At 43.1% G+C, this 23,814-nt stretch overlaps 1 protein-coding gene across 1 annotated transcript in view; it reads left to right on the top strand.

Moving 5' to 3' along the window:
- Positions 1-23,814, top strand: part of CCDC171 (coiled-coil domain containing 171) — a 205,439-nt gene that overhangs the window by 97,417 nt on the left and 84,208 nt on the right. The window contains exons 19-22 of the mRNA XM_080988549.1: positions 639-865; positions 1,519-1,701; positions 3,957-4,142; positions 21,825-21,970. Coding sequence (XP_080844675.1) covers positions 639-865; positions 1,519-1,701; positions 3,957-4,142; positions 21,825-21,970 — 742 coding nt within the window. The remainder of the gene's footprint in view (positions 1-638; positions 866-1,518; positions 1,702-3,956; positions 4,143-21,824; positions 21,971-23,814) is intronic.

The raw sequence follows: 23,814 nt of genomic DNA, 5'->3' as shown, positions 1-23,814 counted from the left end.
ACTTTTTCCCTCCTAAAAAGTAAGGGGAAATGTGTGTGCGTCTTATGGAGTGAATGCAGGCTGCGCAGCTGTCCCAGAAGCCTGAACAGCAGTGCTGCTCTCACTGCGCAGCGATCCCTCTTGCTGTTCTGGCTTCTGAGATTCAGAATATTTTTTTCTTGTTTTCCTCCTCCAAAAACTAGGTGCGTCTTGTGGTCTGGCGCGTCTTATAGAGGGAAAAATATGGTACTTATCTCCTTGGCTTGGAGGGGTCGCATATCTCCATACCCTCCAACATTTTTCTGATGAAAAGAGGGGCGTCCTAAGGAAAAGCAGGACGTTCTGGGATCAAATCAGAAACCGGGACGGTTTCTGTAAATCTGGGACTGTCCCTGGAAAATAGGGACATTTGGAGGGTCTGGAATTACTCAGAATGATCAGCAGGTTTCCTCAGAAGTAAGCACCTCTGTGTTCCATAGGATTCAGTCTCTAAGTTGCATAAAACTGGAACCTTTGGTTATTTCCATATTGGGGGTATGGAGTTCTGTATTGTGTTTCACTGTTTCCTATACGAAGCACTTCCATAATTTATATGTACTCAGTGGGAGGCAGGCCCAAACCCACTTGTTTAATGGACTTTGCTTCTTTCCCTTCTCAAGATCTGAATTCGTGGCTTTCCGGACATTTGCTTATCAGTGCGGCGAGGAATTCTTTTTCGAAACTCATGGACAAACTTTTCATCATGATGGAGTTTGCCGTAGCAGACGGCCGCCAGAGCATTACCTACATCGAGAAAGACACCTTGGTTCAGAGATTGGCTCGCGGGCTCCATAAAATAAACGCTCAGGCTCTTAAAGCAGGCATCAATGATAGAGCCCCTGCTACGGTTTGTATGAAAGCAATTAGCGTACAACAGCTACTGTGCTCGGGGAATTTGCTTTCAGGTGGCTGTGGGTTTTTATTCTCTGCCCCGCAACACTTAGTTTGTGTAGCATCAGAGTGTTCCGCCTTAAAAGTAAATTTGGAAAATTACAAGAAAGGGAGTGTATTTTTCAAACCGTATCTAGCTTTGATATTCTCTCTCTCTCTCTTTCTTTTTCTCTCTTGTTTTTAAAAACAAAACAAAACTTCATTTCTAGCCATTAGCACTCAAGGCAAGGCACAATCTTCTTTTTAAAAGCAAATCTTTTAAGAGCAGTTCATGGTTTTAATTGTAAAAGTGCTTTAAGTATCACTTATTGCATACTTGGGTTGTGTGTTACTACAAAAGTACATGTGCTATATATACAAAAATACGATGTTTCCTCAACACGGACCTCTGCTTTGTTTTGAGTTTTGGAATATATCCTCTGTTTGTACATATTGCTTCAGGAGTATGCAATAGTAGCTTTCAGAATGTTTCACTTTTCTGGGTGAAAATTCAGAAAACATGCTTCATTTTAATTTCCCCATGCTTTAAATGCTATTGATTTATTGCCTAATCAGCACAGCTAACAATATTGTTTCCTCTCTTCCCCCTCCCTTCCTTTTTACTACCAGAAAAGCATAGCATTCTTGCAGAGGCAAATATTTGAATTTACACAAAGGCTACATACAGCAGAAGTGGAACGGCGGTCACTCCGCTTAGAGCTCACAGAATTCAAACGGAATTTGAATGAGATGAGAAACGAGGCTGACAAAGCCCAGAGCCTGCAAGAGCAATTAAATGCATTTAAGCAATCTGTAAGTATATTTGATTTAGATGGGGGGGGGGGAATAACCCTCATCTAAAGGAGAGGTTTCCTTTTGCTCCGTTTTCACTCAGCCTTCCTTAGAAAACCAAATAATAAAATCCATCTATTCTTGCATTCTCTCTCTCCCCCCTTCCTTCCACTCTGCCCATGCTCACACAAAAACCATGTCTTGTAAATGTCTCCCTGCTGTGATTCAGGTATATTAAAAGCGGAGGAACAAGTGGTTCTTTCCATATGATTAGTTCCTTATGTTGCAAGATAAAATAGGTTGAGTAAATAATGATGTTTGATCTGTCAACAAAGCCTATTCCCTCCTCCCCGCCTCCAGTTCCTTAAATATTATGCTTGTGCTGCTGGAGAAGTGAAGTCTGAACGCTAAAATTGCATGTTAGCATCACTCAAGCAAAGTGATCTGTGTATTCATTCTGTTTTCCTTATCAGCCACGTCGCTACCAACTGTTGAAACGCTCAACGGAATAAGTGCTGTTTCACATTTTATAAGATACCTATGTGTCGAGACACTTCAGTGTTAGCACGTACTGATCTACATTAGAGTAACCCTGATGTACGACAGTCACAATGCTTGAGGGTTTGGGGGGGGGTAGGGAGTGTGGTTGCTGTGGGAAGCCGTGGGAAATGGCAGCCATTCATGGGATTCCCAGAAGGTGTGTTTGTAGTGAAAGTTCCACGTGTGCAGTTGTCACCTGTGGCAACCTGACCTCGTGTTAAACATTAATTTGGAGTGTCTCCCACACCAAAATTCTGTAACGGGTGAAAAAAGCCTTCAGGGGCCTGGTGGTCTTGTCACTTCCTCAGTGGTCTGTAAGAGTTATTCAGCTTGTAAGTTGCCTTGACCATCTTTCTTCCCTTTGAGAAATAATGTAATTTCTTAAAGAAAGGAAGGTGGTGCATTTTTAAAAAAACAACAACAAGGAAAACAAGGAAGAATAAAATACATACAAGATAGTAGTTGCTTTACTTCAAACTATTTTACATGTGTTCATTTCTAATATACCTGATTTTTGGTATTCTCCCCCACCCCCAATTAATTTTTATCTGGCACATATGTAGAAATCCTCCTCACTCAGTAGATGGAGATGGGGAATTACTCTTCTGTAACTTGACCTCAAATCTTGAATCTTGTCCCAACTTTAACCGTAGTTGTTTTTAATTAGACAAAACGGGATCTACCCCTTTATCTGTTTTGGTTTATTAGGTTGTCTTTTGCAATATATAAATTGGCAACAGTGCATGGGTACGTGTTCATTTTCTTTTCCTTTTTCTTTTTTTTTATTGGAACAGTTTATTTTGTCCTGTTAAATAAGGCAAGGTGTTTCAAACTCAAAACAAAGAACTTCCCGTATCATACTCCAAAGGAACATGTAATAAAAAGTTGCCTTCATAAATATACAAACTAAGGATTCCAATACAATCTTATATGAACAAACCAGACAAATCTCTGCAAAAGAGAAATTTCAAGTTGCATTGGGTATGATGTGCTAACTTCATTAGAAAACATTAAAGCGACTAACTTCACATTTAAGTCTCACACAGAACCGACAGCAAACACTTGATTTAGGGCGGTGGGAAGAAAAGATGGCAGCTTATGTGTTTATGGACCCATCAACCACGAGAATGAGATTTCACAAGTATATGAATACCTTGCTTTAAACACTGTTTGCTCTGGACAGAGCATTCTTTCAGAACAAGTCCCTAAAATTACAATCTGGGTGATAGACGGAGGGATATATTCCTGCAGAAGAATTCAAAATGAGAGCCAGAGTCTTTGATTAGGCTGAATTTATGGAAGATGGCTTGCTGATGCTGAACTACAATAGCAGGATTGCCTTCTTCCCCCTAAAACATTTCACATATTGCAGTCATTGGTCTTGGCTTGGCCTGTGTGTATGGCTCTGAACTTAGGCGTTATGTTTGGAACAATGTAGGTACCTTTGTTCAAATCAGCTCCTTTCACAGAAATAATTTTCTGACCTCTTTTTGATCAGAAAAAAAAGCTCCCCTTGCGCTTGTACTTCCGCACCAGGTTTCCAAGGGAATCTGGCGAATAAATATCGCAGGGCAATTTAGCACTGCATAATGGTCCCAACTAGGAGAAGATCTATTGAGTGTTTTTAAAACTTTTGCATTAGAATGTTGCATATTGGCAAGTGGGAACGCTGAGAGTCGAGTGTATAAAACAAAGCCGCTGTTTCATGACAGGACACAATTTATTTCCTTTATCAGAAATTGATCACCCGCGAGAGGTTTGAAAGTGCATGTGAAGAACTAAATAATGCATTGCTACGGGAGCAGCAGGCGCAAATGCTTTTGAACGAACAGGCACAACAGCTTCAGGAGCTGCAGTATAAACTGGAAGTGCATTCCTGCGAAGAAGCAGACAAAAACCAAACTCTAAGCGAAGCTGTCAAGGTAGGACCCGCGTTTCAGCATCCAAATGAAGATGCTACTTTCGCCTCTGTGCAAGACTTGGGTTTTGCAGTGCTCAGGAGAACACCTGATGGAGAGCACATTCAGGCATTTCGGTGTGAATTTGGGTTTCCAGGTGGGGAGGTATCCTGAACCCACTTGAGTAGAGGAAACGCTTTGACCCAGAGGTGGATTTAGGAGAGCACGACAGATTCCACCCGCACTGGGTGCTGAGCCGAGAGGGTGCCATAGCAGTGCCGGTTTTACGTACAGTGGTACCTCTAGTTATGAACTTAATTCGTTCCGGAGGTCCGTTCTTAACCTGAAACTGTTCTTAACTAGAGGCGCGCTTTCGCTAATGGGGCCTCTTGCTGGTGCTGCGCCGCCGGAGCACAATTTCCGTTCTCATCCTGGGGCAAAGTTCTCAACTTGAGGTAACTCTTCCAGGTTAGCGGAGTTTGTAACCTGAAGCATATGTAACCTGAGGCGTTTGTAACTCAAGGTACCACTGTATAAGTTGAACAAGCTATAGCTTAGGGCCCCACTCTCTTGGAGGCCCCCAAAAAATTTAAAGGGGAAAAAACCTGGATATACATTTCCAAAATATAAGATAAAAAACAAATAAAATAAAACTTACCTACAGCAACAGTGTTTTGTGTAAGTCATGGGCCCCGCCTGCTAGCCTGCTCCCTAAAATATCACTGGTTTGCTCATTTCTGTATATAGGGTGCCTACATTCTACATGTGCAAATGGCTTTAAATACCTATGAGGTCCATAAATGACCATATAGCATATTTTCAACACCAAAAAGCAGTGGCAATTTGTTGTTGATAAAGGACAGCTGGGCATCTAAAGGGCCCCATTACCTTCAGTAGCTTAGGGCCTCATCAAACCTAAATCCAGCCCTGCCTCTGTGCGCCCATTGTAAGGTGGGGGTATTTTGGCGTTGCTCAGGGGCACAGCTGAGATTTTAAAGCCCAAAGTCCACAGTTGCTTTGACCCAAAATGGACAGCAGTATATTGCCTCCTCTTTAAAAATTAAGGAATTTATGCCCACGGAAGAAAATAATATGCAGTTTCTGCCTATTCATGCACTCAGGAAAGGAACAGAAGCTCTGCCCCCTCCAGCAAAATGAGCACAGGGAATTGTGCTTAGGAGTTCATCTCAAACCCAGTTTCCTTCTTCCGACAATTGCCACAGCACCCTTTGCACAAGCCATGAAGTGGTTTGCAACAGAGTCAAACATTCAGATGCAATTGGGCCATGCCGTTCACCCACACTTCGCCCCCTGCAGCACGAAACAGGAGCTGGTGATGGTTTTTCCTTCTGCGTTAAAATTAAATGTGCAGGGCCTCAGAAGCTTCATTGCTGCGACTGTGGAAGCCTGAGTCCAGCCTGTTCAACAGTGAGAATGCTACTGTTTCTGGGACATGAGTGCCACTAATGACATGTTTCTGTGGTGTAGAGATATAATGAGACTCTTTGCTGTTTTTCACCCATTAAAAAAATGGATTCCGAATCCATCCATATGAGGAAGATACTTAAGATGCCTTCAGTATTAACACTAAGCCAGACCATGGTTTAGTGTGAACTTCTGGGCTCCCAGGGAGGAGATTGCAGCTGCTTTGTTAGTCCCCAGCAGCTAAGTCGAGATTTGGCGTATTGTGTTGTCCAAATAAAAAGGTAAAGGGACCCCTGACCATTAGGTCCAGTCGTGGCCGACTCTGGGGTTGCGGCACTCATCTCTCTTTACTGGCTGAGGGAGCTGGCGTACAGCTTCCGGGTCATGTGGCCAGCATGACTAAGCCACTTCTGGCGAACCAGAGCAGTGCACGGAAACGCCGTTTACCTTCCCGCTGGAGTGGTACCTATTTATCTACTTGCATTTTGACGTGCTTTTGAACTGCTAGGTTGGCAGGAGCAGGGACAGCGCAACGGGAGCTCACCCCGTCACGGGGATTCAAACTGCTGACCTTCTGATTGGAAAGTCCTAGGCTCTGTGGTGTAACCCACAGCACCACCTGCATCCCTTGTCCAAACATAGATCATGGTTAAGTTGTCTCCCCTGTGATTATGAGATACAACCGAGAAGAAACCTTGGCTAAGCTCGTGGCTAAGGAGAAGAGAGCTTAGCTGTGAGTCTTACGTGAAACCTTGATTTAACTGCCGTGCTGAACTAAGAGGAAAGAAGCAAAAAGGTTGCACATTTCTCTCTGAGAGTCCTAGTAAATTTTAGCATACCAGGCTGTGAGAACCAGACCTCAAGTTCTGCAAGCATTTATTTCTTTCAATTCACTAACGAAATGCTTCCTGTGAAACCTATCAAAGTGATCAACATGAAAAAAGTAATCATAAATGTACATAATGTGCAATAGAAGTGCCACATAAACCAATTCATACATGTGCAAAATACTGGAGTGACATATGCTGATGATTTGTCAGTTTCCATTTTTGCAAAATCACAATCAAGGATTTTGCAGTGATTCCAAAGAATCCACGATTAAAAGGAAATGCTAATAAAGGCATCCGAGAATATAGTTTACAGTTGCACGTTGACCGCTTCGTTTTGGAAATCATGCAACATATATTAACAATTACGCCATATTACATTCTGTTGCTCTCATCAAGAAGTTTAAAACACCCTTGATTAATTTTGAAGCTTTATCAGTTTTGATTATAATCCCATATATTTTTTATCTACCCAATGGCATATACCGTAGAGACATGCATGCTTGCCAATTATGTTTCAAGGTCATTCAGAGCTAAGCACTGTTCTTAGATTGTTGCCTTTATTAGGTGGTAAGAGATAGTCCAACTGTCTCCATTTGCAAAGAAAAAGAAGACTTGGTGCTTATGGGAACGGAATCTATACTGTTTTAGAGCTTTATGGTAATTTGAGCTTTCCCTATCCACTAGCAGTAGAAACATCTACTTCTTTCTAGAGTGTGTGGTCATTCATAGCATATAAAAAATACGTTTGTAGGCGCTATTTCAAGAGAATTTTTTTGGTAAGTTGTGTTGATTTTAAATATTTTTAAATACAGTGGTACCTCGGGTTACATACGCTTCAGGTTACATACGCTTCAGGTTACACACTCTGCTAACCCAGAAATAGTGCTTCAGGTTAAGAACTTTGCTTCAGGATAAGAACAGAAATTGGGCTCCGGCGGCGCGGCAGCAGCAGGAGGCCCCATTAGCTAAAGTGGTGCTTCAGGTTAAGAACAGTTTCAGGTTAAGAACGGACCTCCGGAACGAATTAAGTACTTAACCTGAGGTACCACTGTACATATTTTTTTTCCAGGTGGCCACTCAAAGCGCACCATCAGTTACAAAAAACTTTAAAATATATCATAATTAAAGATAAAATACCAAACAGCAGAATTCAGAAAAGGAAGCAGCAAAACCCAAGCAAACTATGCTAAGGGGATCCAATTGTTACAGCCCAGGTTCTGAAATAATGCCATCCTAACTAGTTATCGGAAGCCTCTGGATAGAGGAGCCTGATAGGATGTTCAGGGGCAAAGAATTCCTCAAAGTCGATGGGCACAATCCACCAGGCAAAGTTGCTCCTTTTGTTTCAGTGATCATTTCCCATTGAGATAAATTAAATATAAGCAGCATTGCCTGCTCAGTTGGGCCCAACAATTAGCACAAACATTCCCCCCCCCCCCCCAAAAAAAAGATCTCATCACAATTATTAAGATCAAATGCTCTCTAAAATTTACCATCGATGTGTTAAGTTAGGACAGCAAGGATGCATGTGAAAGTTCACTGTGCTTATCCTTTAGCTTTGGAATGCAGTGGTACCTTGGTTCTCAAACACCTTGGTTCTCAAACGCTGAAAACCTGGAAGTAAGTGATCCGGTTTTCCAACGTTTTTTGGAAGCCGAACGTCTGATGCAGCTGTCAGCTATTGTTTCCGGGGCATCTGCACCAATCAGAAGCTGCACCTTGGTTTTCGAACATTTTGGAAGTCAAATGGACTTCTGGAGCGGATTGAGTTTGGCACTTTGGTTTTTGCTATTTATTTTGCGTTTTTTGTTTTTGAGGCTTTTTCAGTTCATTTGTTTTTGTGACTATGTGGAACCCAGTTCAGCTACTGACTGATTGACTGCAGAATGGATAAAAGCCCCCCATCCAAACAGTGACTATCATCTGTATAAAGATATGAACTGCAGAATAACAGAATGGAAGATGATTGATATTATAGCAAACTGAAAAATTATCACTGTTCTTTCCTTTTCTGGTCTTTACTGTTGTTGTTTTTCGATTTGTAATGCAAATTCTACATTATGTATCTTTTTGAATTCATCAAATAAAGGAAAATGATTGGCAAAAAGCAAGCAAGCAAACAAACAAACAAACAAACAAACAAACAAACAGTGACTATCCTCAGTGCAGCTATGAAAAAAAAATAATTTTAATTTTTATCATCTCTAATATTGTCTTGGGACGCGGGTGGCACTGTGGGTAAAACCTCAGTGCCTAGGACTTGCTGATCGTAAGGTCGGCAGTTTGAATCCCCGCGGCGGGGTGAGCTCCCGTCGTTCGGTCCCAGCTCCTGCCCACCTAGCAGTTCGAAAGCACCCCAAAGTGCAAGTAGATAAATAGCTACCGCTTTATAGCGGGAAGCTAAACGGCGTTTCCGTGTGCGGCACTGGTGCTGGCTCGCCAGTTGCAGCTTCGTCATGCTGGCCACGTGACCCGGAAGTGTCTCCGGACAGCGCCGGCTCCCGGCCTCTTGAGCAAGATGAGCGCGCAACCCTAGAGTCGGTCACGACTGGCCCGTACGGGCAGGGGTACCTTTACCTTTACCTTTTTAATATTGTCTTATTTTATAGTACAGTGCATTGATTATTGATTTCATTTTATGGATCAATGGTGTCGTTAGAGAGTAACATTCATGTTAAATTGCTGTTTTAGGGGTTATTTTTAAAAATCTGGAACAGATTAATCCGTTTTGCATTACTTTCTATGGGAAAGCACGCCTTGGTTTTGGAACACTTTGGTTTTGGAACGGACTTCTGGAACGGATTAAGTTTGAGAACCAAGGTACCACTGTACTGTTCCCTCGGTGAACAGCCACTATTTCCCATAACGTCTCACGTATGAGCAGGCTTTTAGTGGCTCAGTATGGCTTTGGGGGATTGGGGTGCAGTTTTAACACTTGTGAGTTGCGTGCATGGAACGTAGGGAGCTGAGTTAGACCTTTGGTCCATCTTGCTCAGCGCTGTCCACACTAAGTCATAGCAGCCTTCTAGGATTTCAAAACTGGGTCTGTTTCAGCCCTGCATAAAAGATGGGAGTTGGACCTGGGACGTTCTACAAGCAGATCAGATGCTCAGCCACGACTGCCTTACTCCATAACATGTAATGTTCTACTTAGCACTACCCAGTTAAAGAATTAACAGGTTCTGTGAGCGTCGAAGTAGCACACAGCACAACCTTAAAAGTAATGCAGCCTGGAATTTTTTATATGCTAGATTTATTTGCTAGGAAGGCTGGATAATTTTAAGAATACTCAATCTGTCACCAAGGGCATTTGAGACTTGGCAGGTGTGATAATGCCGATTATTGTGTTCTAACGTGATAACATATTTTTTTTGGTATGCTTTCAAAGAGGTTTGATGAAAAGGCTAATACTCAAGTAGAATAGCTGTGAATATGTTTGGTGTAAATTCAGAAAATGAATCTGAAGCTCTCATTCATCGACTCCCACGAGTGTTTCCTTTTCTTCCCCCCCCAGAGAAACCAGCTAGATTTAGAATACTCAAAGGGATGGTGATGTTTGCCAGAAATCGTGTTGTCACTTTGGCAAGAAGGAGCAATTCCAAACACTGTATCTATTAAATTAAAAGCTGTTGTTCATTAAAGAACATAATGTAGCTGATTATTCATTAGTGTACAAGTTAATAGTAAACTGTTAATCAAATTTATCATGTTAAAGCAAGCTAGAGAGAGAGAGATCCCTTCTGAATTGTTTGGAGACTAAATTTCATAATTCATTAATTACTTAAAGGCTTTAGTTGTTTAAAAAGTTTTGTATAATGTATATTCTCAGCGACTAAATAATTTATAGAGGCTGGATTTTAAACTGGAATTTACACCTGCACTTCCTTCAGTAACACAATAATTCCTGGAACACTTTGATTTTTTTCATTCATAAAAAAACTATTAGTTCACATTCAAAGTGACAATGCCTTTTAACAAACATTTTTTGATAATTATCTTTTTTGCATATCTACAAGAGAATGGAGAAAAAGATGCATCCTTTTATGTGTTTATAGTGCCTGGGCAAACTCTTTAGAATTTTGATTTGAAAAACCTGGGACAGTCGCTAACCCATGTGCCACAACCCTGTTTCCTGCTGCGCAACAATTCTAGAAAAGTATTGCTCTTCTTTATCAATTGGAACACTTTTCACAAAGTTGCATCTCAGGGACACTTTTGACATAATTGATATCCCAGGAATGACTGCTGGAAACATCCCCGTGAATCCATGTGCACGATGCCTTGTTGGAATGTATTATCCTCATAGCATGCCAAAAGGTTGGATTCTGGTCTTGGATCAATTTTTAAAATGTAGAAAGTTCTCTTAGTCCTCTCATTTCCCCTTCTTCATTTTTTAGAGGAGTGTAGTACATTGTGTACAAATCCATAAGTACTTTATTTTTAGCTCGAGGGCACATGAGACAGTGTGCGACATAACCATATGTATTTTACAACGTCGTCTGCTTCATGTAAACAAATATCAAATGGTATCTTAAATACACATACAGTGGTACCTCAGGTTAAGTACTTAATTCGTTCTGGAGGTCTGTTCTAAACCTGAAACTGTTCTTAACCTGAAGCACCACTTTAGCTAATGGGGCCTCCTGCTGCCGCCACGCAATTTCTGTTCTCATCCTGAAGCAAAGTTCTTAACCCGAGGTACTATTTCTGGGTTAGCGGAGTCTGTAACCTGAAGCGTATGTAACCTGAAGTGTATGTAACCTGAAGCGTATGTAACCTGAGGTACCACTGTATTAGATTTCAATTATAGCTCCTAATTCTTTTCTTTTTTCATTAGTCAATCAAAGGTTCTGGTATTCCTCCTCCAAACGTTTGCAGAGATTTCATTTATTGTTTCTTTCTTTCTACTTCTACTCTGCCTTTCACCAAATGGTCCCAGGGTGGGGCACCGAATTACCATATTTAAAACATGTACAGTGGAACCTCGGTTCCCAAACTCCTCAATTGTTGTACGTTTCAGTTCTCAAATGCTGAAAACCCGGAAGTAAATGCTTCTGTTTTCAAATGTTTTTTGGAACTTGAACGTGCGACGCAGCTTCCGCTGACTGCGAGAAGCTCTTGCAACCAATGGGAAGCCATGCCTCAGTTGTTTGGAAGCCAAATAGGCTTCCGGAACAGATTTCGTTTGAGAACCAAGGTACTACTGTCATTGAAAAACATACACCTCAAAGGCCATTCCACAACCTGGAGTCACCGCCAAAAAGCCACGGCAAAGATTTTAGCTTTAATTTCTCAGGGGTTCCAGAAACTGGCTAACAAATATAGGAGTACCGGTCCCTTTTTGATGCCAGGATAAGAGATTTTCATAGATACCCTTTTAAAGATTCTTTATTTATGTATCAGTTTCATAGAATTGTAGAGTTGGAAGGGGGTCGTTGTGCTGGGCCTGGGGGTAACCCCAGTAACACGGTCCAGGTCTGGTCCCGAATCCAAGGGTTCTGTGAGGAGGCAGTCCGACAGGGCCAAGGCAGGACACGAGGCAGCAAACCAGGCAAGGTCAGGCACAGGATCACAGGCAGGTTCGGTCAAACAGCAATGTTGCTCCCACAACCTGGGGCGGGGTCCAGCAGCCTTTTATCTCTGTCGGGGTAGCAGCCGGTCCTGATCCCCCGGCGACTCACCTCCCTGTCTCACCCGAAGGCGAGCACTCCTCCTGTGAGTACTCGGGTCTCTCCTCTCAGACCTTAGTCTCTGCAGCTGGGGAGACGTCGGTGGGTTACTAGACCCAGGGACCTCCTCAGCCTCCCCTGACCCAACCAGCTGTAAGTGATGGCCCAGCTGAAGGCAACGAGGTAATCCCTGCATCTGGAGCCAGGGCAGGCTCAGGCCCCTGACTCAGTCCAGCTGGTGCTTGTTGCAGGGGAACCTGTGCAGACTGGGGCTCTTCAGAATCAGGCCCCAGACTTGGTTCAGCTGCCGCCTGAGGCAGAGGATCCGGTGCGGATTGAGACTCCTCTGGCTCCAAGCCCGAGCCCGAGTCCCAGGCCATCACAGTCGTTTTTGGACAGTAGGAAAGATGGCTGCTGGAGACTATGGAGAGCATATTCCGCCAGAAAACCGGGCTAGATTGGTGCACTCTGTATCCTTGAGTACGAATCTTTGAGTGCAGATCATGGTTGTGGAGTAGAGAGCTTAACCACAATCCCCGGTTCAGAAGGTTTCGTTAAGCCAAACCTTGGTTTAGGTATCACGTTGTGCTGAACTAAAAGGACCTGATAGGAGCAAAGCAGCTGTGATCTCCCTGGGAACAGCCATGTTGGTCCAAGGCCACGATTTGGCTTAGCACAGAGGTTGGAATTTTTTTTAAGCGGCGGGCCAGTCCACTGTCCCTCAGGCCTTGTGGAGGGCCAGAGAAGCAGCACTGGGGGGAGCTGGAAGAAGAGGCAAGGGGGCAAGTAGTCCCACCCTCAGTCACTGTGCTTACCTTCCCTTGGGCTGCCACCACCACTGCTGCTCCTGCTTCTCGTGGGTAGGCAAAGGGAGCTCGTTCACTCCGCTCTGTGGCCCCCAGGAGCACCAGGGTGGTGATGGTGGAGGGAAGATGAGCGGCGCGAAAGGGCTGGCTCCGGAGAGGGGATGCTTAAAATGGCGCTCAGCCAGCTCAGCCCAGCCCCCTTCCTCCTCTAGGCAGGGCGGGGAGAAGCCAGGAGGAGGGAGGGAGGAGGCGCCGCCATGGTGTGTGTGAGGGAGGGAGGGAGGGGGGAATGGAATGGCGCGGGGGGGGGAATGGCACAGCCCAAACGAGCAGAATCCCCACGCCGATCCACAGGCCGGATCCTGAAGGCAATTGGGCCTGATCCGGCCTGCAGCCCTTAGTTTGCCAACCCCTGGCTTAGCACTACCTGCAAATGCAACCATTGTGTTGGCCTTAATTTGCAACAGCGCCTGCCCTTAGGATGGTTAAATAAGGAGATATATTTACAAACAACAACAACAAAAATAACAACAACTAATGAAAATTGATGTTTGGTTTGCCTTCTGTAGCTTTGTTGAGGGAATGCCCCTACCAAACCCTTTTTTTATTATTTATTTTCTGCTTCTAATGGGTTGTTTTTTCTTCTTCTTAAATCTGCCGCAGAAGGCTTAATGGTATTATTGCTTTTTTTGTAATTATACTAATAAACACTTCTTTCCATGACCTTGGAATTTAGACTGCAGTGGGAAAGATTTATTGACTTGTACGTTTGAGGGGGTTGGGGAATGGGATTATTTCACGAGTTAAATGCAAAGGTGTTAAACAGACGTGCACGCAGACCACTTATCCCGGTTAGTTTAAAGCTTTTATGTACCTTTAAGATTTTGTTCAAATATACAAGAAGGCTCTTGTTAAATCCAGTTTCCTGAGAGATCTTTGTTAGAGCATTGAATCAACTACAAAGTAACTATATTACCTTGAGATGTGCAGAGGGAATCGATAGACCTATAAAGTTGTGCGGAATTTTTTTCTTAATGTTCTAAACCCTATTTTTCTGAGCAGCTTGAATATCAATGCATGGGACTTTTCTCTGGCTTCTGATACCTTCTGATATCCAAGTCCCTTATACCTAGCAGTTTTTGTTGTTATTTTAAACTAGAGAGTTACGCTTATAGGACTTGCCCTGTGGGCGTCTTTATTAACCTTAACCAACTTTTCCCATGATCTCCTTTTCCTTTTGTGCAAAGCTTTCATCTTTTTCTTTCTTTCCATAGAATTCATACCAAAATAGCTGCTCAAATAGAAATGAGATTGGATATCTTAGTAGTATGAACTCTGCGCTAATTCTGTTTGCCCTTGTTCACTTAAACAGACTACCATGGTTAAAGGGAGGACCTTGTAGGACTGCACACTTCATTTCCTCCTTTCTGCTACTCTTTGCCCAACCTACCACTGCACATTATCACAGATAAATCTTGTGTTTGCATTAATCACGGTGTTTACAAAATCTGAGCATGCTACTACTGTGTCTCCAAAACAGTAGATCCAGACCTTATTGGCTGGTTCAAGGCTTCACACATCGTGATGTTCCTTGTTACCTGTTGGCTTGGATCCTGAGAACCACAAGTCAAACAAAGTTTGCAGAATGGGATTTTCCTGTCCGCAATCCTGTGCCTCCGAAAAGTTCCTCTGGAGGGTTGGGTCGCTCTTCTGAACAGTGTGAGAGTGGGGGGCTGCAGCAGAAAGAGGGGAATCCTTCAAAATCACGTGAAGTCACCCTGGGTGCCCGATTTTGCCAGATCTTACCTTATCCAGCGGTCTCCTTCCATTCCCTAGCCCAGGCAGGTCCAACTCCCAAGAGACTGCGATCTACTCCCGCTATATTAAAAAAACTGGCAGTGATCTAACCGTTGGATTGACCAAAGTTGTTGAACTTTTTTTGGGAGGAGGAAGATGTTGTTGAGCTTTTTTGTGGGGGGGGGGATCAATCAGGATCACGCAGTCGACCAGGGACACCCCACAATTGACTGGTAGATCGCAATCGACCGGTTGGACATGCTTGCCCTAGCCCATCCTATTCAGGAGAGTCCTGCAACCTTACCGAGACCCATGAGGGTCTAGGGAGTTACGGGTGGAGGAGAGGTACTTGGAAGGTCCTCTTCTACTTGCAGTTCTCTGATTGCAAGTCATGATGCTTTCATTATATGACTTGTGCACCTCTACGCCAGTGTGGTGTGGTTAAGAGAGGTAGACTTGTAATCTGGTGAACCGGGTTCGATTCCTCGCTCCTCCACATTCAGCTGCTGGGTGACCTTGGGCTAGTCACACTTCTTTGAAGACTCTCAGCCCCACTCACCCCACAGAGTTTTTGTTGTGGGGGAGGAAGGGAAACGAGAATGTTAGCCGCTTTGAGACTCCTTCGGCTAGTGATAAAGCGGGATATCAAATCCAAACTCCTCTTCTTCTCAACACAATATTCTAAATATGCACAAAATTTCAATATCCTGAACTTTTAGTTTAGCTTTCAAAGTTAAATTGGTTAAAGTCAGATAGATAGATAGATAGATATAGCATGGAATAGTGTTTCTGTAAAGTATTTCCATATATGTAATTTCTGTGTTATTATCAGTGGTTAGCCAAATTATATTTGCTTAATAATATTTTCAGGTCAGATATGCTAGTGGTTTACTTTAGATTTAATTGCCCCCCCCCCCCCAGATTTCTTTGTTAAGGTGTTTATAAGTATTAAAATATGTCTGATATGATTTTAAAATCATATCGCAATGTATGATCATTGCAGTGGGTGATCATATATATATATTTTTTTTAAAAAATCACTATTGTCTGCTATCTCCTGTCTTCTATGGAACGTTGGCAAGCCAAATTTATTTTTAAAAGTAAAAATAAAAACACCAACTTTGGAGAACTTGCACATGTTATTTCTGACAGATCTCTGACAACACTGTAATGCATGGAGGTACCTCATGATGTTTCTGCATCATATGACAGAAGACGACCTGTCAATTTTCAAATGTTAAGAGTTCCAATTTTGGAGGCACATCGATTAAATTCCATCGTGAAAAGATAGCCTTTGGTTGCCCCAGGAGGGCTGAATTTAAAGATGGCTTAGCAGGAAAAGGTGAATCCAGGGCTTGAGTCTGTATTCTAGAACAAAAGCTTCCACCGTGGTAAACTTAATAAAGTCAGTTTTCTCTACAATGGTACCTCGGGTTACATATGCTTCAGGTTACAGACTCTGCTAACCCAGAAATAGTGCTTCAGATTAAGAACTTTGCTTCAGGATGAGAACAGAAATCATGCAGTGGCGGCGCGGCAGCAGCAGCAGGAGGCCCCATTAGCTAAAGTGGTGCTTCAGGTTAAGAACAGTTTCAGGTTAAGTACGGACCTCTGGAACGAATTAAGTACTTAACCCGAGGTACCACTGTATAAGCAGGATTCTTGCTTAGTATTCTCACTTAATATTCATGTCATGAGTCACCTGACTCCTGGGACAAATTCACTGTAAACAGGATCTTGTTATAACTGTAGTGGGAAGTGAGTTTTTGCAAAAAAATTCAGAAGAAATTCTGTTTGTGAAATCTCCTTTATAAAAAAATGCACCTCCCATCTCTTCCTCCCTAAGCTTGTATCTCACTTCCAAGGGATAATTGGAGCGCAGGATTGCATTGCTCTATTGCCAAGTTTGATATTAGTATTATTCTATTTTTAAAACATTTTGCCAGCTAATACAGCGAAAGCGAAATGTGGCTAATGTTATCTGAAGCTGAGCTGGGGTGGCATTGAAATGCACTTTGAACCTGGCTCTCGTTCAGCAAGACTTACTCCTTTATATGCTTGGCTATTTTGTCTTTAACAATATAATGTGTTAAATATAATGTGTCTTAAGGCTCTTTGCATTTCCAAACGAACACACTCTGCGTCTGCACAACGCTGTAGGCCGGCAGTAGGTGGGCGTTTTGTGTTTTTGTTGTTGTCCTGCTCTCTCTTATCCAGCTTCAACTTTCCAGCAGTTCATATTTGTCTACGACAACGCTTCCAAGATAAATGCGCTATCGGGCTTTGAAATTTTCCTATTTCTGTAAATATTAAGGCCCAGGGAGCAAAAAAAAAAAAAAAGAAGAAGAAGAGAAAGGGCTGTATTGTGGATTAAGTGAAATATCTCAAGGCTGTGCTTTTCTGATAACTGAACCTGAAGTGACCTTTCTCAGACACAATTACAGAGCTGTATGTTTTTCCTTTAATTTCATCAGGGGTTTAATTAGTATACAAATAAAACTTCTCTTATCTTCCTCTCTACCTAATTGGCTTGTCTTCGCTTATATATGAAGCATGTGAAAGTGGCCTGTAATTAGGGTGACCGTGTTAACCTTTTTCCCTCAGACGTATTCCTGCCTCGAGGCCCGAAAACAGGGCTTTGGATTATTGCTTTGCAATCACGGCGCGTCTCCCATAGGCTTTCTCATGAGCAGAAGGGCTTTGGGTGCTGCCGTTTCCCACTGCTTAACGGGGAATCTTCATTCTTCTCCCCTCTAAATGTTTATTGATTATCTCGCCGTTCCACACTCAGCCTCCAACAACTTAATATCAGGTGACAGTCAGGAGAGTTCTCCAAGTAATTAGAGTTGAGCATTGGGGGAACAATTAGGACCAGAGTTATTAAACTTGATTTATCCTATTCTCCCCTGAACAGTTTCTTGGATATCAGAACATCGCGCTTTTCACAATCTCTACCCTGGTTGAGAAATTAGTGGCTAGCCCGCTGCTTATCATGGCCGCCTTGTTGCCTTGAGGCACACCCTCTTGGTTTCCGTCGTTCGGCTGGAAATATTAGAGCCCATAAAGTTTATCGGGGGTTTTAATTAGATCAATCTGAAGAAATGGGGAGGGGGGGGCGGCGGAGGGGGAAGGCTTAGCAACCGAAAATATATTACTTTAAAGCACTCCGGACTATGGCTCAACCATTTTGGAGGTTAAGTGATTCCAACCATTTTGGAGGTTTATCTTTAACCTGCAAAGGCCAAGTTTAAAAAGCAGAGGTGAGACTTTCTCCTGAAAGTGTCCAGGATAGTCATCATTTGATGCCTGCAAATTATTCTTCACCTCTCCAGGTCACGTAAACTTTTGTTGCTTTCAGGTTTCCCTTCTATTGTCTTTGAAGAACTTGGTGGTAGGGATTCAAAGCAGATTTAGCATCCTTAAAAAAACAAACGGGAGCCCCCGAAACCTCAAAAATCTGCTAAAATTCCGCCTGCCGTGGTCTTATCCGAGGCAAAAAAAGAAAGGTGGAATTTTTTTTTAATTGTAAAAATTGGGTGCAATGGTAGTAAGGAATCATTTTGATGGTTACTTCAGGAGCTCTTCAGAAATGCAAACCCTTCTGAACTGGTTTTCATGAAATACTAAACCATGGTTTGGTGTTGCAGGAGTGAGCCTAAGGCTCATGTGTTCCCTATGGTTCGTGCTTATTCTCCAAACCGGAATTGCAAACCACAGTTTGATCGTGGTTTGCAGTTCATGTTGGGAGGGCAAGTAACCAACAGAGTTTGCCAGTTAGGATGTAATGGCCAGCTTTTTGGTTTGGGGGGGGGGGTTCTTGCTTTTTTTTTTGCAGTAAATAGGAAATAACTCAGTGTAGTTTTAATTCCGTTGAGTAAGTGTTTCTAGGCGGAAAAGCATTTAAATTATTTTGTTAGGAAAAGTGGAAGAAGAGAAATGGTCTAGCCTCTTTTTATTTTCCCAGCGTATAAAGTTGCGCCCTGTTGCCTGCAAACTGAATGCTTGAAATGATGACTTAGCTGCACTCATTAATTCATCGTGTTTGCCTGTGTGCCAATATCACATATAGTTCACACTGTGATGCTAAATGGAAGTAGCACCTTCTTTGCCTTGCTTACTGAGTGCGATGTCAGAACATTTAAAGCACACATGAAGCTCACTTAAACAGGTTGGTTTAAAACCTATTTAATCTCAAATGGATTGCACCCTATGGTGCATTTCTGTATATTATATGTTTTTATTATTGGCAAGCAACTCCGAAGCCTGGCTGAAGTAAAAAGCGGGGTATTATTATTATTATTATTATTATTTATTATTATTTTTAAAAAACAAATAGTTGCAGTCTAGAGAAGCCTGCGTCTATCTTCTGCAGGCAGAAGGAGGTTTTTAGTCTACTACCCACCAACAGCAGCCGCCTCTCAATCATGCCTATAGCTAGCTGCAACTTTTCATGGGCAAAAGACCTCTAGAAGAAGAAGAAGAAGAAGAAGAAGAAGAAGAAGAAGAAGAAGAAGAATGAAGGCCTACCTAATGCCATCAATGTTGTAAGAATATCTAAGCTTCTCGGTGTGGAATCTCAACATAAAAAAGACATTAAGGGAGTGATGGTCTAAAGTTAAACTCTGAAGTCCCCCCCCCCAATTGCCCTGCACTTGGGTGTAGGAAGGCAAAAGACCTGCATGCAAGGAATAGCACATTCTATATAAGAATAAAATAGAGTTAAGTTCAGATTTATAATGTACAGAATGTGTCTTGTTTTGTAGTCTCATATTTCTGCCGGAGAAATATTTGGTGCTGTTTGTTTTTCTTAAAAAGGAAAAAAAAAAGGACCATATATTCTTCCTGCAGTATCAAAAAGGCTTTTGAAGCAATGAATTTATCTTCTATATGATTTTTTTAAAAAAAGGGAAAGGGAAAGGGGAAATTCTTGAGTAATGCAATCTCCCTCCCACCAACCCTTCTAAATTCGATCAACTGAATTTTGCGTGAATGTGGTTTTCCCATTTGATAAAGAAAGTATACGTGGCAATAGGCACATTCATCCTAGAACACTGTTGTTACGAGATAACTATATTTTCTCCTTCAGCTGTATTGTCACTGTCTTGCAGACTTTAAATGTACATTTTGCATTTAAATGCTAGTTTAAATTCAGTACAGTGGTACCTTGGGTTAAGCACTTAATTCGTTCTGGAGGCCTGTTCTTAACCTGAAACTGTTCTTAACCTGAAGCACCACTTTAGCTAATTGGGCCTCCTGCTGCAGTCGCGCCACCGGAGCACGATTTCTGTTCTCATCCTGAAGCAAAGTTCTTAACCCGAGGTAATATTTCTGGTTTAGCAGAGTCTGTAACCTGAAGCATATGTGACCTGAAGCGTATGTAACCCAAAGTACCACTGTAATAGGAACTGGATTCCCCACCCCAATTTCTGATTTCTTCTCAGCATTCGTTCTCTGAGTCACTCCCAAGAGGAACATCTGTATCTGAAGATCTTTGAGGCCCTCTTGTCAATCATCCTATGTACAACCATTTCAGAGCAATGGTACCTGTAGAGAAATAATCTCAGAGCTATTCTTGGGTTCACGAGCCTCGATTCCAATATGTATGCGATGGTTATTGTTTTCCTGAATTTGCAGAATCCTCCCAAGGTGTGTGCCCAAGTCTTTCAAAAGCAATCTTAGAAGTGCCCCTCTGCTTCCCAGGTGTTTGATATAATCTGAGCTTGCCCTGCAGAGGTCCTTTGGGCTTCCGTTCCACAGTTGAGTTTCCATTGACATAGGCTAAGTTTGCTTGCTCAGCCTTCCTGGAAATCAATACCCCAAATTCTTCTACTGCTTGATCCTTTCAAATCCTCAGATGGAAGATGTTAAGAATAGATGTAAAGCGTTATGCAGATATTTTTAAATTCCTGGCTCCATTTTGAAGGTTATAACTTTTTAATTTGTCAAAGTAGCATATAGGAATTTAGTCCTGCTACAGTACAGCTAAGTCCTTTTGCAATAAGCATTACAGCCGAAAGGTAAACTCTTATAAAAAGGCGTATTTTTAGAATTAGATTTTTGTGTAAGAAACTCTAAATACAGACAAGAATAAACAAAATGCAGAGACTACGAAAAATCTAATATAGCCCTGGCATATCTCTAGGCTCTACAAATTGTAATATCTTTCAACAATAGGGAAGGTTAGATTAAAAGAAGAGCTTGAGCTGTGAATTGAAAATTGGGCTTAGCAAATCCAGAATAAAGGCCTTGATTGTAGTTTGCATGCAAGTTGTCTAATTGTTCGTCCTTTGGGGAATTGTGTGCATGAATGTATCAATCTAAACTAATTTTCTACCTGAAGCCTTTTATGTTAGAGAGTAGATCCTGGGGAAGCCTTCAACGGATGGAAACTGCAGTAAAATGTGAAAATCAGAAAAGCCATATGACTCAGTTACAGAATGTTTGCGTGTTAGAATTGTCAGAATGGTATTGTAACAAATTGAGGGACTATAGAGAGGGTGGTTTTTTCCTCTCTCTCTCTATATATATAGTGTGTGTGTGTGAGAGAGAGAGAGAGAGAGAGAGAGTTCTACAGGGTGGCCAACTTGAATAAAATATTGGGGTAAGCCCCGCCCCTTATAATCAATCACATGATGTGGCGCACTCACACCATTTGAATGGCAATGCCCATCAACTGGGAGGGGGGCCCTCAAATATTTTACTGGGGGGTCCGAAGACCCCTCAACCTCTAGGAGTTGGCTCCTTTGTATATTTATGTCATCTGTTTCATCTATATTTCTATTCCTTTCCCTCCTGAGCAGCAGTTTTCCATTAAAACGCTTCCATAAATTCAGATGCTTTGGGGTTTCTCTTTTTAAAATATACTTTAAATTGCACGTGTAACTCTTCATCTGAAATACTGTAAGGAAAGCGTAAAATAACTTTAAAAAAAATCTGTATAGCACCTGTAGTGTCTGCGATTGTGGCAGGTGGGAGTGTTCTTGTGTGCTGCCATAATGCAGTTAAATTTTTCAACGCGCTGGATGTTGTAAGAAGGGTAAATAGATACTATTTTTATTAGAAAATAGCCTCAATCTATTTCACAGTCAGTCTGTATTCCTCTTTGTTTAATAGCCTATGGCATAAATTGAAGTTAATTATCGGAGCTGACAAGTAACTCTGCTTTCTGTCTGCTCCCAGAGTCTCTCCGAGGCAAAGATGGAGCTGAGAAGAAAAGATCAATCTCTGCGTCAGCTCAATAGACATCTTACCCAGCTGGAGCAGGACAAGCGTCGGCTGGAGGAGAGCATACGCGATGCAGAGAGTGCCCTCCGCATGGCAGCAAAGTGAGCACTGGGGCCTTGGGGAGATCACTTGAAACAGACAAAAGATCAATTCTTACTTTCATGCAAAGGGTTTTAGCCTTGGATAATGCAGCGCTGGAAAACAAAAGTACAGCTGCCTGTCTTTGAAATTTAGTAAAAGATCCTCTTGAAGGAAGAAAAGTTAGTTCAACATACTAATGGCCCATTTCAGTCATTGCGGAGCCCAAGGATGGGTGTGATTTTAGGACAAGCAGTGCTGACCCCCTCTCTCTTTCCTGTTGCACAGCGCTCGAGCCACCATCGCTGGCTAGCAGACTTGAATTCAGCAAGCGGTCCTGGCGAAAGAGCAAAGGGCTTGATATGAAAAGCCAGCGTAGGGCAATACGTGGCAGACTAGAGCGAGGCGTATATTGCATCTGCAAGAATGAAGATCGGAATACTTGCACGTGTTGGTCTATAAAACTCTGTGGCAACACACAAGCACCATCATTGGCCATGCTTTGTGTCGGCTGATGGTTGCCGTTTGCAAAGACCTGTGCGCTGGCAAATCTGGGTTTTTCTCTCCCTTCAGATCTTCTCAGCACCATCCTTCCTCCATTTTAGCTCTGATGTCTTGGCTTCTTCTTAAACAGCTGCCCGCCACCACAAGGATCTCCCAACCCTCAGACTTCCGCCTGCTTCTTTTAGCGGCTGACGCTACTTCTGTCGGGTCCAGGCTCAACCTCAGCCTCTTCTGAGTCTCTTCTTCTGTCACCTCAGTGACAGTTTCTCTGTGTCACCTCACAGTCTTCCCCCTGCAGGCAGTGCTGTGCATTTATTGTCTTCAGTCAGAACCCTCTAACTCAGGGTGGTCAAACACACATCTCAAAACCCACAGACAGCCCTCAATGCCTTTTTTCAGCAGCCTTCGGCAACATTTGACGCATCAATTCAGCCTTTGAGGAAGTTGCATTCCCAAAGCCGACAAAGCAGAGGCGAAGAAAGGTGGGGGCGGTCTGCCCTGAGTGTCATCCCTGAGGGGGGGAGACATCACCGCAGGTGACACCCCCCCTGGGACAGTTGCCGCTGCCGTACCCCCATGGGATGCGCCCCACCGGCAGCGCACCCCCACCGGCGGCCAGCCCTGCCCCCACAGGCCGCGCTGGGTGCCGGAGCAGCTAGCTTCGCCTCTGCGGCTAAGTGAGCCGCTGGTCTTTGGGAAGGAGGCGTGAGGGCTCCAGCCATGTTCTAGAGTCCTCCCTCCTCCTTCCCAAAGCCTAGTTAGTTATTTCCCAACTTTGGGAAGGAGGCAGGGGGAGGTCTCTAGGACCCTGCCAGAGCCTTGTGCCTCCTTCCCAAAGTCTGACACTTTGCTTAGCTGGCTTTGTGAAGGCAGCGCAAGGCTGGGGTTGGGGTCAAAGGTTGGCTTTGTTCCCCTCCTGCATGCAACGAGGCAGTGTGTGGCCCACAGGTTCCGTGGCGAAGTACTCTTGTGGCTCACTTGGTATGAAAAGTTTGAACTGCCCTGACCTAACAAATCGCAAAGTTCATTCTGAAAATCCTACAGACATATCATTGGACTGCAGTCATACCTCAGGTTGAATGTGCTTTGGAATGAGCGTGTTCGAGTTGCGCTCCACGGCAACCCAGAAGTAATGGAGCATGTTACTTCCAGGTTTTGGCGCTTGTGCATGTGGAGATGCTCAAAATGATGTCGTGCGCATGCGCAGAAGTGGCGAAAAGTGACGCGTGTGTGTGCAGATGTGCCATCGCTGGTTATGTTTGCTTCTAGATGTGAACGGGGCTCCGGAACGGATCCAGTTCACATCTAGAGGTACCACTGTATAACATAGGGCCAAAAAGGGCAGAAATAACCTACCACAGCT

The sequence above is a fragment of the Podarcis pityusensis genome, assembly GCF_964106645.2.
Source record: "Podarcis pityusensis genome assembly, chromosome: 17".
NCBI lineage: Eukaryota > Metazoa > Chordata > Lepidosauria > Squamata > Lacertidae > Podarcis > Podarcis pityusensis.
The sequence above is the reverse complement of the archived record's forward strand: the minus strand, read 5'-3'. Positions and strand labels throughout refer to the sequence as shown.